Source organism: Dendrobates tinctorius, unplaced genomic scaffold (genome assembly GCF_039654945.1).
Source record: "Dendrobates tinctorius isolate UK_male_01 unplaced genomic scaffold, ASM3965494v1 ptg000062l, whole genome shotgun sequence".
Taxonomy (NCBI): Eukaryota; Metazoa; Chordata; class Amphibia; order Anura; family Dendrobatidae; genus Dendrobates; species Dendrobates tinctorius.
Genome location: NW_027361730.1, coordinates 11419541 through 11437704, shown reverse-complemented (window position 1 = coordinate 11437704; position 18164 = coordinate 11419541). Strand labels below are relative to the sequence as shown.

Sequence of the window (18164 nt, the reverse complement as noted above, 5' to 3'; positions counted from 1 at the left end):
GTCTAACAAGGTGCTTTATAGCCACATCTGTCATTTATACAGACGGACCGGCAGCACTTAATGACTGCTGATCAGTAAATATTTAATGATGGGCAGTCGTTTAACAGCCTATTCACACAGGCAGACCAGCGTAAACAATGCTCACGCAGCGATCTGTAGTAGACCAATCAGTGTACAAAGACTGCCATGGTTCTCAGCCGTTTACACAGGACGACGCACCGCCGAGGACGATAATACTTTGTGCTGCACAAAAGAGCGTTTCACCTGATGAACCAATGTTTTGCTTATTTCCTGGTTGATCAGCAGCTTGCTTACACTGCAAGATAATTATGAAACGATAATTTATCTATGTAAACGCAGCTTAAGGCGGACAAAGCTGACTTGTAGAAGCTTAATAAGTTTTTAGTATACGGTACTTTCCACAACCTAATCATCAATATTATTCTTTTTGAATTAAACTGATGAGACGAAAACAAAACAAGAGCGTGATTAATATATATGTGAAACACATTTATTCTACACTGGCAGTGGAATACACATCATGACAGTGATAAGAGAAGAGAAAGGAAACACTTGCCATTCTGGATTCTTTAGTAACAAAGCTGGAGTTGTAACCTCACTGCTGGCTCTACTGTCCCGCTCCATTATCGGCTTAACATGCAGGAAACCGGGAGAGATTTACACCTATTTATTTTGATCTGGAATATGGGAGGAGAAGGGTCACTGTTACAGACTTTCCTTCCTCTTTCACCAAGTATTCTGCAAAGATCGGTGTTTCTAGCTAGGTTTCAGTGGCTGTAATATGAATGCATAATTCTAATCTAAATCCATGTCTTCACAAAGCAGTAAAATGTAATAAAAAAAAATAAATAAACCCACCAAAAAAAATAAATAAAACGTATTGCTGCTAAAGTAGGTCTATGGTTAATTCTGCAAATCTGTTCTCAGGAAAGCTGGATTACAAACTTACTGCCTCATATAAAACCTTGCCATCTAGCCTTCCTGGATTCCCAAATCCCCATCACAAACTCTTGTTAAGCTTAATATCAACTGGAAAGCACACCTGAATTTCACATGGTGCCCTTTTCCCAGAGATATATATATATATATATATATATATATATAAAAATAAACTTTTGTAGTTTCGCTTTACATGGATCAATGCGGAAAAGCCTCCATATGACCATAAACTTATGTACAGATTTTGTTGTTTGTCATAGGGTTGCAGCACATTTTCCCCTTCAATTTTAATCGAATACCATATACTTGTCATAAGGATTTGGTAAATTCGCAGTTGCATTACTTTATATTTACTAAAACAAGAAAAGTAACAACATGACCATTATACATTACACAGAACATCACACATGATGAAGGCAGTGGTTTATGCTGACGACTTCAAAAATACTTTCAGCATGATCGGGTCAGTCAAATAGGGTTCTAGCAATTAAAATCATATGTGCTTGTAGTCTCCCAATTACAACTTAAAGGGAACCCGTCAGTACGCACAGTAACCTACAGACACTGGCAGGTCGGCGCCATTATACTGATTATAATGATACCTTGGTTGGTGAAATCCATCTTGTGGTTGTTGTATATTCTTTACTTTCAGTTAATGATATGCCCGGGACACGGGAATATCATTACATAAAATCTGAAAATAAAGATTAAATAACCACCACAAGACGGATTTCATCAACCAAGGTATCATTTTAGTCAGTATAACGGCACCGACCTGACAGTGTCTGTAGGCTACTGAGCAAAATCCTGCTGACAGGTTCCCTTTAACACCTATCCACAGGATTGGAGAGAGGTAATGGGGGTCTTAATGTTAGGACCACCAGATATCACAAAAAGCACATGCCTTATCTCTCCCTTGTGTCATGTAACTATTTTCTATTGGAATGAGATAGCCAAGCATTCGGTCACTTCCCCTCTATCAAGATCAGTGCTTGCCATCAGTGAATAATAACATTCAGAAGCTTAAAATAAAACCAGTTCTCACCATGCAGTTTTAAATACAGTTACCATTCACTGATTGGGAAGAGATCTTAAAGGAGCACTTTTTTGTTTTGCTTTAAATTACTGCCAACTTTGTTAGCAATCAGTAACGTGTCTAGTGTGCACATAAAAATACTTGCGGTTGTCCGCCATTTCTAGTGCTACTCTGGTCCTCCATAGCCCTTTCTTGCTGGCTCACACAGCAGACTGTTACTTCCAAGTCTTAGGGTACCGTTACACTAAGCGATGCACCAGCGATCCTGACAACGATACGACCTGGTAAGGATCGCTGGTGAATCGCTAGTAAGCTGTCAAACAGGCAGATCGCAGCAACGATCTCGGCGGCCGTTGGGACCTTGTCACAGCAGCGATTCTGATGACTCCAGCCTGCGTCCATGATTTCTGAGTGGCTAACAAGGTCACTCGTGGGTGTCAAACCCAGCGATGCGCACTGGCCAGCGGGACACCAGCGATCAAAAAATGGCCCAGGACATTCGAGCACGATCAGCGACAACGCAGTGGGGGCCTGGTCGCTAAGTGTCACACGTAACGAGGTCGCTGCTGCATCACAAAATCGGTGATGCTTCAGCGAACTCGCTTAGTGTGAAGTACCCCTTAATGTAAGTCTATCAGAGCGTCAGACTTACACTGAGAAAGTAACTTCTGCCCAAGCAGAGGACAATGTAGGAATCGGAAGTTTACCAATGTGGCCACATGGTGCAGGAGTGGGCCAGAGAGGTGCTGGAAACAGCAGAAGACAGCGATGGGTTACTGACTGATAACAGCTGGTAGAAGGGTGAGAAGAAGAAAAACAATGGTCTTTTAAAAACGGAGGACCTATGTGAAATATAATGGAATAAAAAGTTTTATTAGACCATGTTGTGACAGGCTGCCTGGAATCCATGCCAAACCCCACCCGCCAAAAAAATCACAACGAATCTGAAGCAAATGAAAATTTGCATCAATCCACTCCATATAAAGGGCTATGTAAAACCCCATTTGCTTTCATTGTACTCACCATGTTGCTACAAAAATTCAACAATGCAAACTAATCTAGTGCCCGTCCCTTCTAACCCAAAAGTATGCAGGAAATTTCAAAAATTGCTACGCTTAAAATCTTGCAATAATCAGTAGACGCTTCTGTTTTTTTTCTCTTTGCTCTTGTTTTTTATTTATTATGAAGAAGCTACACAATGTCACACCATATTTTCTAATGGGTGGGCAATGGATGAAGCACTGGCAGCAGACCATGCTCAGTACAGTGACAGCAGTGCATCCTGGCAGACAGAAAAGCTGCTGTGCAACCCAGTCCCTCATTAACACGCACTCTGATGCTCTTTACACCACCTCCAGCTGTATATAAAGGGGGGCTTCAGAGTAGCAGATTCATTTTACTAATCAACCCAGCTGCAGATCAGAGAGCCGCTCCCCCCTCCCACATGTTTCAGGATCGGCTGCATACTACACAGCACAGCTAGAGGTCGGGGAAGTTAGAGCAGCAGAGGAGTGAGGATGCCAGGGCCCAGTGAAAGGCCAGCACATATGACTTGGGAGGCAGCTTCTTGCTTTACTTTCATATTATAAGGGTAAACCTTGATATGTTGTTCCTTAAAACAACGTAACATGATTCAAAAAATCTTACCGATCTATGGTTATTTGACTGGCTGTTTATATGGGCAGACCAAAGCAAACGATGCTCCCTGAGCGATCTACACTAGATGACCCAGTGCACACAGGCCACAGTACTCAGGACTGCGACTCTTGTTTACACAGGATGATAGGCTGTTGCTGAGAATTAGTTTTTTTTATTCTGCATAAAAGATCATTTCACCCAATGAACGACTGTTGACAGCAAGATAATCGTGAAACAAGCATCTTTGCTTACAATGCTAGCATACGGGAACACGCGACACTGCATAAATGTCATCACCTAACACCTACCCCCTGCAGCAATCATTAACAAAGCTCACCTAGTACACACACGTGTGGTGGGATTCTCTACAAACTCTGTGTAGCCCTGGCCTTATGCTGCTGTCGATTTGGTACAATATGTCTCTGCTCACACTGGTACCATGGCTCTTGTTTTCATTAACCCCTTCACTACCAAGGGTGGTTTGCACGTTAACTACCGGGCCAATTTTTACAATTCTGACCACTGTACCTTTATGAGGTCATAACTCTGGAACGCTTCTATGGATCCCGGTGATTCTGACATTGTTTTCTCGTGACATATTGTACTTCATGTTAGTGGTAAAATTGCATTCAAATAACTTGCGTTTATTTGTGAAAAAAACGGAAATTTGGCGAAAATTTTGAAAATTTCGCAATTTTCCAACTTTGAATTTTTATGCCCTTAAATCACAACAATACGGCACACAAAAAACTTAATACATAACATTTCCCACATGTTTACTTTACATCAGCACAGTTTTGGAACCAAAATTTTTTTTTGTTAGGAAGTTATAAGGGTTAAAAATTGACCAGCAATTTCTCATTTTTGCAACACCATTTTATTTTTAGGGACCACTTCACATTTGAAGCCACTTTGAGGGGTCTATATGATAGAAAATACCCAAAAGTGACACCATTCTAAAAACTGCACCCCTTAAGGTGCTTAAAACCACATTCAAGAAGTTTATTAACCCTTTAGGTGCGTCACAGGAATTTTTTGAATATTAAAAAAAAAATGAACATTTAACTTTTTTTCACAAAAAAAATACTTCAGGTTCAATTTTTTTTATTTTACCAAGGGTAACAGGAGAAATTGGACTGCAAGACTTATTGTGCAATTTGTCCTGAGTACGCTGATACCTGATATGTGGGGGGGAACCACTGTTTCGGCGCATGGCAGAGCTCAGAATGGAAGGAGCGCCGTTTGACTTTTTCAATGCAAAATTGGCTGGAATTCAGATCGGACGCCATGTCACGTTTGGCGAGCCTCTGATGTACCTAAACAGTGGAAACCCCCCCAAGTGACCCCATTTTGGAAACTAGACCCCCCAAGGAACTTATCTAGATAAGTGGTGAGAACTTTGAACCCACAAGGGCTTCACAGAAGTTTATAACGTACAGCGGTACAATTAAAAAAATCATATTTTTTCCACAAAAATGATCTTTTCACCCCCAATTTTTATTTTTCCAAGGGTAACAGGACCCTAAAAGTTATTGTGCAATTTGTCCTGAGTACGCTGATACCCCATATGTGGGTGTAAATGACTATTTGGGCGCATAGCAGAGCTCGGAAGGGAAGCAGCGCCATTTGACGTTTTTGGCTAGAATTGAGATCGGACACCATGTCGCGATTGGAAAACCCCTGATGTACCAAAACAGTGGAAACCCCCCACAAATGACACCATTTTGGAATCTAGACCCCCCAAGGAACTTATCTAGATGTGTGGTGAGAACTTTGAACCCCCAAGGGCTTCACAGAAGTTTATAACGTACAGCAGTACAATTAAAAAATCATATTTTTTCCACAAAAATGATCATTTCACCCTCAATTCTTATTTTTCCAAAAGCAACAGGACCCTAAAAGATATTGTGCAATTTATCCTGAGTACGCTGATACCCCACATGTGGGGGTAAACCACTATTTGGGCGTATGGCAGAGCTCGGAAGGGAAGCAGCGCCATTTGACGTTTTTGGCTGGAATTGAGATCGGACACCATGTCTCGTTAGGAAAGCCCCTGATGTACCAAAACAGTAGAAACCCCCCACAAATGACACCATTTTGGAAACTAGACCCCCCAAGGAACTTATCTAGATGTGTGGTGAGCACTTTGAACCCCCCAGTGCTTCACTGAAGTTTATAACGTCCGGGCGTGAAAATAAAAAAATCGTATTTTTTCCACAAACATGATCTTTTAGTCCCCATTTTTTTATTTTCCCAAGGGTAACAGGAGAAATTGGACCCCAAAAGTTGTTGTCCAATTTGTCCTGAGTACGCTGATACCTCATATGTGGGAGAAAACTACTGTATGGGCACACGTCGGGGCTCGGAAGGGAAGTAGTGACGTTTTGGAATGCAGACTTTGATGGAATGGTCTGCGGGTGTCATGTTGCGTTTGGAGAGCCCCTGATGTACCTAAATAGTGGAAACCCCCCACAAGTGACCCCATTTTGGAAACTAGACCCCCTAATGAACTTATCTAGATGTGTGGTGAGCACTTTGAACCCCCCAGTGCTTCACAGAAGTTTATAACGACCGGGCGTGAAAATAAAAATATCGTATTTTTTCAACAAACATCATCTTTTAGTCCCATTTTTTTATTTTCCCAAGGGTAACAGGAGAAATTGGACCCCAAAAGTTGTTGTCCAATTTGTCCTGAGTACGCTGATACCTCATATGTGGGAGAAAACTACTGTATGGGCACACGTCGGGGCTCGGAAGGGAAGTAGTGACGTTTTGGAATGCAGACTTTGATGGATTGGTATGCGGGTGTCATATGCGTTTGGAGAGCCCCTAATGTACCTAAACTATTGAAACTCCCCACAAGTGACCCCATTTTGGAAACTAGACCCCCCACCGAGCTTATCTAGATGTGTGGAGAGCACTTTGAACCCCCAAGTGCTTCACAGAAGTTTATAACGCCTGGGCGTGAAAATAAAAAAAACATTTTTTTCCGCAAAATTATATTTTTGCCCCCAATTTTTTATTTTCCTAAGGGTAACAGGAGAAATTGGACCCCAAAAGTTGTTTTGTAATTTGTCCTGAGTAGGCTGATACCCTACATGTGGGGGTAAAACACTGTTTGGGCACATGGCAGAGCTTGGAAGGGAAGGAGCACCATTTGACTTTTTCAACGCAGAATTGGCTGGAATTGAGATCAGACGCCATGTTGCCTTTGGAGAGCACCTGATGTGCCCAAACAGTGGAAACCCCCAATTATAACTCCAACCCGAACCTCAACACACCCCTAACCCTAATCTGAGCCCTAGCCCTAACCCTAGCCCTAACCCTAGCCCTAACCGGAAAATGGAAATAAATACATTTTCTTTTAGTTTTATTATTTTTCCCTAACTAAGGGGGTGATAACGGGGGGTTTGATTTACGATTTATGGCGGTTTTTATGTTTGGCGGCTGTCGCACGCTAAAAGACGCTTTTTATTGTAAAAATAGTTTTTGCATCACCACATATTGTGAGCTATAATTTTTCCGTATTTTGACCCACCGAGTCATGTGAGGTCTTATTTTTTGCGGGACGAGTTGACGTTTTTATTGGTACCAGTTTCGGGCACGTGACATTTTTTGATCGCTTTTTATTCCGATTTTTGGGACGCAGAATGAACAAAAACCAGCGTTTCATGAATTTCTTTTGGGGGGGTGCGTTTACACCGTTCCGCGTGCGGTAAAATTGATAAAGCGGTTTTATTCTTCGGGTCAGTACGGTTACAGCGATACCTCATTTAGGTCGTTTTTTAATGTTTTGTCGGTTTTTTGCAATGAAAACTATTTTATATAAAAAAATAATTATTTTTGTATCGCTTTATTCTGCGAGCTATAACTTTTTAATTTTTTTGCGGATGATGCTGTATTGTGGATCGTTTTTTGCGGGACAAGATGACGTTTTCAGCGGTACCATGCATATTTATATGCGTCTTTTTGATCGCGCGTTATTGCACTTTTTGTTCGGTGGTATGATAATAAATCATTATTTTTTGCTTCGTTTTTTATTTTTATTTTTTAAGGGGTTCGCTAAAGGGGTTAACTAATGGGACAGTTTTATAGGGCAGGTCATTACGGACGCGGCGATACCAAATATGTGTACTTTTATTGTTTTTGTTTTTTTTTATTTTGAAAAAATGGATTTATTGGGGAATATTTTTTTTTTTTTTTTTTTACTGATTTAGGCTGGTTTCACATTTGCGTTTTTTAGCGCTGGAAAAAAACGCTAACCTGCGCATGCGTTTTTTCCCCTATCTTTAACATGGGTGCGCATACTTGCGCGCTTGTAAGCGCATGTATGCGATTTTCATGCGCTGCGTTTTTTTGGGGTGTGCGATTGGATTTTCCAGACGCATCATGTTGCATTTTTTGGCCCTGCAAAAAAGCGCATGCGCACATATGCGCACTTTTTGCGCTAAAAAGGGCCATTATAGCCTATGGATGCGCATATGTGCGCACTGGCATGCTCATGTAAGCGTTTTTTTGCATATGCGTTTTTTTTTTTTTAACCATGGAATTTAGGGGTTTGAGTTAGAGTTAGGGTTAGTTAAGGGGGTTTAGGGTTAGGGTTAGGGTCAGGGTCAGGGTTGGGTTTTGGGTCAGGGTTAGGGTTTAGTATGGTTTGGTTAAGGGTTAGGGTCAGGGTTAGGGTCAGGATTAGGGTTAAGTATGGTTTTGTTAAGGGTTAGGGTCAGGGTTAGGGTCAGGGTTAGGGTCAGGGTTAGGGTCAGGGTTAGGGTTAAGTATGGTTTTGTTAAGGATTAGGGTCAGGGTTAGGGTCAGGATTAGGGTTAAGTATGGTTTTGTTAAGGGTTAGGGTCAGGGTTAGGGTTAGGGTGAGGGTTAGGGTCAGGGTTAGGGTTAAGTATGGTTTTGTTAAGGATTAGGGTCAGGGTTAGGGTCAGGATTAGGGTTAAGTATGGTTTTGTTAAGGGTTAGGGTCAGGGTTAGGGTTAGGGTCAGGGTTAGGGTTAAGTATGGTTTTGTTAAGGGTTAGGGTCAGGGTTAGGGTTAGGGTCAGGGTTAGGGTTAGTTAGGGTTTAGGGTTTGGGTTAGGGTTAAGTATGATTTGGTTAAGGGTTAGGGTCAGGGTTAGGGTTAGGGTCAGGGTTAGGGTTAGTAAAGTCATGGTTTGGGTAGTGTGAGGGGCCACCTAAAAATGTTGGAAAAAAACGCAAACGCGGTAAAAACGCGCTAAAAACGCATACAAACGCATAAAAACGCTGCGTTTTTTTCATGCATGCTCATAAAAATGCTTGAAAAAAACGCAGCAGTTGTATGCTTATGTATGCGTTTTTTCAATGCGTTTTTTTGCGGGAAAAACGCGCTGCAAAAAAAAGCAAGTGTGAAACTAGCCTTATTTAGCGATTTTTTTTTTTTAATTATTTTTAACACTTTTTTTTTTTTTTTTTACTTTATTACCTTGTCCCAGGTGGGACATCACTGTCCTGTGACAGATCGCTGATCTGTCACATCACAGATCACTGTGACAGATCAGCGATCTTTCACAGGCACTGCTGCAGACTTCCTCATGCCTGCGCTTTGCAGGCAGTGAGGAAGTCAGCTCCCTGCAGGCCCCCGTCGCCATCTTGGATCCGGGGGCCTGTAGGGAAAGAGCCCCCCGCAGCAGCGCTGCACATTGTGCTGCCGTGGGGGGCTCAGGGAAGCACGGAGGGAGCCCCCTCCCTGCCGATGCTTCCCTTTAACCCCCGGTACACCGCGATCGCGTTTGATCGCGGTGTGCAAGGGGTTAACGTGTCGGGGGCGGTCCGTGACCGCCCCTGACACATTGTGCCGGGTGTCAGCTATGATAATTAGCTGACACTCGGCCGCGATCAGCGGCGCTCACCACGTGGGCGCCGCTGATCGCGATGACGTAATATTCCGTCCATGGTAATTAGGTCCATGGTCACATGGACGGAATATTACGTCAATTGTAGGTAAGGGGTTAACCTTTGCGGATTTGTTAATGTCAACTTTTCATTTGTTACAGAAGAATCTGACTGCTGCTCAGATCTGGAGTTACACATTAAAACCATCCCATGCTCCATTCATTACCACATGAACATCTGACATGGAAAAGTTGAAGAAGCTTTGTAACACTAAATGTGCATTCATGCTGAAACGCTTCTCTTCCTTTGCGGTACAGAAATCACAGGCTGGGCCTCCAATTACTGCAGCAGATTCAGCAATGGGGCTAGCACAGGTGCAACACCTGCTGTGGATCCTGGGTGGAATCTGCCCCAATAAGAGACATGTTGATTATATAATCTGCTTTCAAAATGGTGGTGGGAAGAGGAAAAAAAAACTACAAGCTGTATGAGCAGCAATTCTGAAATTCTAGTAAAAACGAGAGTCTATTTTTTGAATTGCATAAAAATGCAGACAATTTGTACATTTTTTTATCTTGTGTTTTGTGATTCTTACATCAATGTGGCTTATCCAGATGTAGAGGCATGAAATGCGATTTTTTTTTTTTTTAAAGTGACAAAATTTGGAGCAACTGTACATTAGTCCACTCCCCCTTCCAGAGTGAGTTTCTGTAATTCAGTTAATTTTGCAAAATTTTTGCGAAAAAGATAAAAAAGAGATAGGTAACACAAAGACAATTTGGGGCTTTGTACAAAATTTATGAATGAACCATGTGAGCCACTTTAATGAATTTGGCACAAAAAAAAAAAAACAACCACTAGCAAACACTACAAGCAAAAAAAGGAAAAGGACCACAAAAAAAAAAAACAAAAAAAAAAAAACAACCAGAATGCAAATAATGAACTGAGCCCTATATGTTGTCGGTTTTGGGGACAGTTAAAAAACGGCTTAGGCTGGTTTCACATTTGCGTTAAAACAACGCTGCGCCCTGCGTCGTTAAGCCCCGCCCCGAGCCGGCTCCCTGCCCCCCCCATTCGGGATCACCGCCTACTTTCGCATTTGCACGCATGCGATCGGCGCACCCTATCTTTAGCATAGGGTGCGCAGATCATGCGCTGCCAGTGTGAAAGTAGCTAGCTGCGCACTTTTGACGGTGCGCCGTGCGCGCCGAAATGCAGCATGTTGCATTTCGGCGCGCACGGCGCACCGTCAAAAGTGCGCAGCACGCTACTTTCACACTGGCAGCGCATGATCTGCGCACCCTATGCTAAAGATAGGGTGCGCCGATCGCATGCGTGCAAATGCGAAAGTAGGCGGTGATCCCGGATGGGGCGGGCAGGGAGCCGGCTCGGGGCGGGGCTTAACGACGCAGGGCGCAGCGTTGTTTTAACGCAAATGTGAAACCAGCCTTATCATAGGAAAAATTCAAAAAACTCATACCACAAGATATGGCCTTCCCAAAACCCTGTCTGATGAACAAATGCACATATGGCAGGATGCAGCCGGCCTCCACTAATAAAGGCAAGGAGCAGCACAGGTGCAATCCACTGATAAAACAACCACCCCACACCTACCAGACCATGGAGGGGTTAGCTGCCTAGTAGAAAAAATGCACATAGATAAAGGCTTGCTTTGGACACCAGTCACACAGGCAAGTGTGATGTAGAGTGTCTGGCTTGCAACCTATCATATCACTTTTTGCAGGATGCAGCCGGGCCTCTTTCTGTTGGCTTGGTCTGGGGCATCTGTCACTGTGTTTTGCATACTAATACTATAGTGCTGGAGCAGCCCGCCTGATAATACTATAGGCGTCATTAATAGGTTGCAAGCCAGACACTCTGCATCACACTTGCCTGTGTGACTGGCGTCCAAAGCAAGCCTTTATCTAAGTGCATTTTTTCTACTAGGCAGCTAACCCCTCCATGGTCTGGTAGGTGTGGGGTGGTTGGTTTTATCAGTGGATTGCACCTGTGCTGCTCCTTGCCTCTTAGTGGAGGCCGGCTGCATCCTGCCATATGTGCATTTGTTCATCAGACAAGGCGTTGGGACAGTTAAAAAACCCAGGGTGAACATACCCAATGCTGCCTTCATACATCCATGTGTCATGGTCCAACCATGGGTCTTCCCACCTGAAAACTGCTTCATGGGCATATATGAGGCTGTCAAGTTCAGGTCAGGAGACCTGTGGCCTGACAATGCATGCCTGCCCAACACATGGCTGTGTGAATCTACATCAGTCTAAGAAAGAATGCTGTAGATAAGCCCCTGATGTCGGTGCTGGCAGCTCATATTCAAAAAAAAAAAAAAAAAACAAAACCAGGGGTGACAGATTCCTTTTAATCAGACGAAATACGCTGGCATTGTTTTGCCCTATAAGTTACGTCAATTTGTGGGCTAAATTAGAATCAATTTGTGGGCTAAATTAGAATCAATTTGACAAGCTAAAAGAGACCCTGCCTCTCCGAGCCGATCCACTTCTGAAAGAATTGATGAGAGCACCGTACACTGGGAAATGCCCCAAATTACAGTACAAATATGCTGTGTGCTATATTGAGACTTTTCCAGTCTGAAAACTTGTAGACAGCCCTAAGTGAAACTCCATTAATATCTCTAATAAAGTGATAACCTGCTGCTTACTTGTATGTAAGTCCATCTGAATTTGCGAAAAGCTGTTGAGCAGTAAGACCATCTTCTGGGACATATCCAGTACCACCGCTGATCAAGTAGTCCGCCATGCTGGAAGAAAAAAAAAAAATGCCAAGATTAACAGATTTAGTAAATATTCGGAAAGCCATCTTAGAAGCCTGTTATACCAGTAACTTGAGCTTGCTCCACTTATTTTTGAAACACCCTGTACTTGTATTAGGCAATTTGTGCTCCAGGTCTGAAGCCGATGCACATTTCGGCCAAAGGTTTAACAGATGTCCCAGCTCCAGGGTAAAAGCCATACCTAAGATACTCATATGAAATCATACAGTTAGACGTGAGCAAAACGGTTCACAGGACCCTAGTCCAACAGCCAAATCGGTACTCAGTGGCAGCAGGAACAGAGCCCCACAAACTGCCTGCTACTTTCTGGCATCCTGGGCACTTCGGATTACTAGGCCGAGGTGCAAAATGTAAAGAGGACTTGCTGTCACCACTCCAGAGAAGCCTGCTTCAGTAAGTGCTTGTATTCCCTATGAAACAGTTGAAAGCCATCTTTCTGCGTGTTGTGCTCCTAAAATTTCACAAATAATAAGAATAGGGGCTAATCTGCAGTAACTACAACAAATTGAACAGAGGTGTTCAGTGCCCTCAGCACTAACGTCTACATCAGCTGATCGGCGGAGTGTCGGAGCCCCACCAATTTCATTTCTTATTAATATTATATGCCCCAAGAAGTCCTTTCAACTTGCACACAATTCTACTTCTCGGTCGTACGTGTACCTAGTGGCTGGATTAAAACATAGAAAGTTCATCTTCATCTACAAAAAGGAGCAGCAATGGTTTGGTCATAAGGAACAGCATGTGCCACTGGGTGCAATGCCAATCACTAGATCCATTTCCTTCTGTATCAATATACAAGTGTAGAGCCCCATCCGACAGCAGCTCCCGTTAGCAGACATGGATGCACCAAGAAGTATATGGAGGGAACTGTACGTTCTACCCTACACTAGAAGCGTGGTCTCCCCAAAAGGCATATTGTACCAACACACTGGAGCCACAGTGGCATCTGTGGACCTACAGCAGCGCCCACACACGGGGTGGCATCTGTGCACCTGCAGCAGCGTCCCGTACCCGGGGCGGCATACGGCAGCCCCCCCGCACACAGGGGCGGCATACGGCAGCCCCCCCGCACACAGGGGCGGCATACGGCAGCCCCCCCGCACACAGGGGCGGCATACGGCAGCCCCCCCGCACACAGGGGCGGCATACGGCAGCCCCCCCGCACACAGGGGCGGCATACGGCAGCCCCCCCGCACACAGGGGCGGCATACGGCAGCCCCCCCGCACACAGGGGCGGCATACGGCAGCCCCCCCGCACACAGGGGCGGCATACGGCAGCCCCCCCGCACACAGGGGCGGCATACGGCAGCCCCCCCGCACACAGGGGCGGCATACGGCAGCCCCCCCGCACACAGGGCGGCATACGGCAGCCCCCGCACACAGGGCGGTATACAGCAGCCCCCGCACACAGGGCGGTATACAGCAGCCCCCGCACACAGGGCGGTATACAGCAGCCCCCGCACACAGGGCGGTATACAGCAGCCCCCGCACACAGGGCGGTATACAGCAGTGCCCACACACAGGGTGGTATACAGCAGACCCCACACACAGGGTGGTATACAGCAGACCCCACACACAGGACGGTATACAGCAGCGCCCGCACACAGGGTGGTATACAGACCCCGCACACAGGGTGGTATACAGCAGTGCCCGCACACAGGGCGGTATACAGACCCCGCACACAGGGCGGTATACAGCAGTGCCCACACACAGGGTGGTATACAGCAGACCCCACACACAGGGTGGTATACAGCAGACCCCACACACAGGGTGGTATACAGCAGACCCCACACACAGGGTGGTATACAGCAGCGCCCACACAGGGTGGTATACAGACCCCGCACACAGGGTGGTATACAGCAGCGCCCACACAGGGTGGTATACAGACCCCGCACACAGGACGGTATACAGCAGCGCCCACACACAGGGTGGTATACAGCAGCGCCCACACACAGGGTGGTATACAGCAGACCCCACACACAGGGTGGTATACAGCAGACCCCACACACAGGGTGGTATACAGACCCCGCACACAGGGTGGTATACAGACCCCGCACACAGGGCGGTATACAGACCCCGCACACAGGGCGGTATACAGACCCCGCACACAGGGCGGTATACAGACCCCGCACACAGGGTGGTATACAGACCCCGCACACAGGGTGGTATACAGACCCCGCACACAGGGTGGTATACAGACCCCGCACACAGGGTGGTATACAGACCCCGCACACAGGGTGGTATACAGACCCCGCACACAGGACGGTATACAGCAGCGCCCACACACAGGGTGGTATACAGACCCCGCACACAGGGTGGTATACCGCAGTGCCCGCACACAGGGCGGTATACAGACCCCGCACACAGGGCAGTATACAGCAGTGCCCACACACAGGGTGGTATACAGACCCCGCACACAGGACGGTATACAGCAGCGCCCACACAGGGTGGTATACAGACCCCGCACACAGGACGGTATACAGCAGCGCCCACACACAGGGTGGTATACAGACCCCGCACACAGGGTGGTATACCGCAGTGCCCGCACACAGGGCGGTATACAGACCCCGCACACAGGGCGGTATACAGCAGTGCCCACACACAGGGTGGTATACAGCAGTGCCCACACACAGGGTGGTATACAGCAGCGCCCACACAGTGGCCCAGACGTCCCTATAACAGGTTCCCCCGGAGCTGAGATGGAGGAGCCGCACAGCCCGTAACCTGCTGCCATCACCACACGGCGGACATGCGGCTTCCCGGCCTTTGTTGCCCAGAGCTCCGCCATGGAGCCGCACACGTACCGCACACTCCACAGCCGCTCCCTCCCCACAGACAAGATACGTAATACACACACTGCAGAACACGAGCGTCCCCGGGGAGGCCGCTCCTCACAACCAACCGCAATCACGGAGCCCAGTCCTCAGGAATAACGGCCACAGCCAGCGCCGAACGGTGCAGAGACACAGAAGCCAAAAGCCCGGAGGCGGGGCCTGCCAAGACAAGACCACGCCCTGTTAGGGGCTATAGCCCCGCCCGCTTTGTTAAACACGCGTTCTGCAAGGCGTCAATCACAATCTCTCCCCTCAGGGCGGTAATGGAGAGCGCGAGATGAACGCTCATTCGTCCCCAAATCCTCGTCACGTAAGTGACTCCCAGGACCGAAGCGAACACCGCATGCGCCTTGTAGGGGGACGCTCGACAGCGGCGACAGTGACACGGCCACGTGGGAAGCGGAAGCAAACAGCAGCAACACGTGGGCGAAAGAGGAGAGCAAGCAGAGCGCGTGCTGGAAACCCTTCATGCTATATGTGTGTACAGGAGCCCTCCGAGCATGTACACCGCAGGGCCCGGCCTCATTACATGAATGGCCTCTGTGGACCCTCGGGGGGCAGCTCTGACTACAAGCCACTCACGAGGGACACGTGTCCTGTCAGCGACCCCCGGGAAGCCTCTGTGGATATGTGCCACTATAGGGCTAGTTCTGATTGGCTGCTGACCAGGGCGCCAGCTTCAGGATAACAAGGCCATGTGCACACGCTGCGGTTTTGCTCCGGTTATGGCCCTGCAGAACTGCAGCAGTTCCGCAGACATGGTACAGTACCATGTTAGCCTATGGGTTTTCAAAACCGCAGTGCTCACGCAGTGTTTTTTTATCTGCGGAAAAGCTGCGGGGTTTTTTCCACAGCATGTCAATTGTTTCTGCGGATTCTGCTGCGGTTTCACACCTTTAACATAGTAGAGGTGTGAAACCGCAGGGCAAAACCGCAGGTCACTTTACCTGCGGTTTTACCTGCAGTTCCGCAGGAAAAAAACCCGCAGGTGAATCTGCAGTGTGTGCACATACCCTAAGGCTAAATTACCACGAGAATTCCATTCCGCGGGAAAATCGCATTTTAAATTCCCGCGATTTTCCCGCGGAAAAACTAGCATTTTGCAAGCGTATCTTATGCAAGTGCATAGCCTTAGGCTATGTGCACAGGCTGCGGATTCTGCTGCGGATGCGCAGCGGATTTGGCACTGCGGATCTGCAGCAGGCATTGTACAGTACCGTTAAAATCAATGAAAAACAAAAAACGCTGGATTTTTCTGCACGGATTTGCTGCGGTTTCAAATCCGCAGCATGTCAATTCTTTGTGCGGATTCCTCAGCGGGTTTACACCTGCTCCCCCGCAGGGGAGAACCGCTGGCAAATCCGCAGATAAACCGCAGGTCTTTTGACCTGTGGATTTTGCCAAATCCGCGCGGAAAGAACCGCAGCACAATCCGCAACGTATGCACTTACCCTAAAGGTATGTTCACACTGCGTTTTTGCTGCATTTTTTATGCTAATTTTTAGCTGCTTTTTAGGCTGTGTTCACATGTAGCTTTTTTTTTGTGTTTTTGCAGTGATTTTAAAGGCACGATTTTGCCGCGAAAACGCAAAAAAACAAGTATCCCATGCATTCCTATGTGATGCCGCACATGCTGTGCTAATGCTGTGGATTTTTCCGCGGCGGAATTGCATCACGGAAAAATACATAGCATGCTCATCCTTTGTGCGGAATCGTGGGAAAATCCGCACACATAGGAATGCATTGTTCTTACTTTCCGCATGTGGCTGTGCCCACCATGCACCAAGTAAGTGGAAAATGTGCGGTTGGTACCCAGGGTCAGGGGGAGAGGCGATTCTCCTCCAGGCTCTGGGTACTATATCCCTGTAAAAAACAGCATTAAAATAAAAAAATTGTGCTATTCTCACCTTCCGATGACCGCGCAACGTCCCCAGTCCTCAGCGATGCTCCCGGCGGGTCCCGTTCCCAGTGATGCCTTGTGACAATGACCTTTGATGACGTCATCAAAGGTCATTGTCACAAGGCATCACTGGGAACGGGACCCGCCGGAAGCATCGCGATGATCGGGAACGCTGCGCGGGATACCGAAAGGTGAGAAAAACACCCATTTTTTATTTATTTTTATTGTTTTTAACAGATCTTTTTACTACTGAGGCTGCATAGGCAGCCTCAATAGTAAAAAGTTGGTCACACTTGTCAGTCACGAGTGTGACCAACCTGTCAATCAGTTTTCCAAGTGATGCTACAGATCGCTTGGAAAACGCTAGCATTCTGCAAGCTAATTATGCTTGCAAATCGCTAGTTTTTCCGCAGGAATTAAAATGCGGTTTTCTCGCATATTTCCCACGGAATGGAATTACGGCATTTCCGCGGAAATTCCGCAACGTGTGCACATAGCCTTGCCTATGATATTTCAGAAATCTCATGCACACACATTGCTTTTTTGTGTCATCAGGATTCTGTGCTTTGCTGTGTTTTTTGGACATAGAGTATGTCACTTCTTTCAGCATTTTTTCTGCATTTTTCACCCATTGACTTGAATGGGTGTTGAGAAAACACTGCAAAACTGCACCAAAAATGCAGGTATCATTATTTGTAGCGTTTTTGCTGCAGATTAGCATGGACAAAGAGACGGAAAAAAAATGCACCAAAGACACACCTAAACCTGCATTTTTGCCGCAGCTTCTTTCCTGCCAAGAAGATCAGGTTTTGATGCAGATAAAAAAGCAGGAAAAAAGTCCTATGTTTCCACGGTCAGGATTGGCTCAGGATTTGAAGCAGGTAAAATCTGCACCAAATCTGCATCAGAGGTCACTGGCAGGTCACATGTGTTTTTTCATGCGGATTTGTATGCATTTTTGTAAGCTAAATAAAGATATATTATTTAACAAAAAAAAAAAGATTTGTGATGTCATTTCTGTCCAACCGCCTCTTTAACATTTGTCCAACCCACACTCCATTACACATATAGAGATAGATAGATGGGTTAATAGATATATCTATCTCATTCCTTTTATCTAGAT

At 46.2% G+C, this 18164-nt stretch overlaps 1 protein-coding gene across 8 annotated transcripts in view; it reads right to left on the bottom strand.

Annotated features, from left to right (window-relative positions):
* The window catches only part of IMPDH1 (inosine monophosphate dehydrogenase 1), a 102876-nt gene extending 87420 nt beyond the window's left edge, over positions 1–15456 (bottom strand). For 2 of the 8 annotated variants that reach the window (XM_073579250.1, XM_073579252.1), the window contains exons 1-2: positions 15163–15449; positions 12176–12274 (exon numbers count right to left, since the gene is read on the bottom strand). In XM_073579250.1, coding sequence (XP_073435351.1) covers positions 12176–12273 — 98 coding nt within the window. In that variant the 5' untranslated portion in view covers position 12274; positions 15163–15449. Of the gene's footprint in view, positions 1–577; positions 699–12175; positions 12275–15111 lie in introns of all 8 variants that reach the window. The other 6 variants (XM_073579249.1, XM_073579247.1, XM_073579246.1 and 3 more) reach the window with 6 other exon arrangements.
* Positions 15457–18164: the final 2708 nt, after the last annotated feature.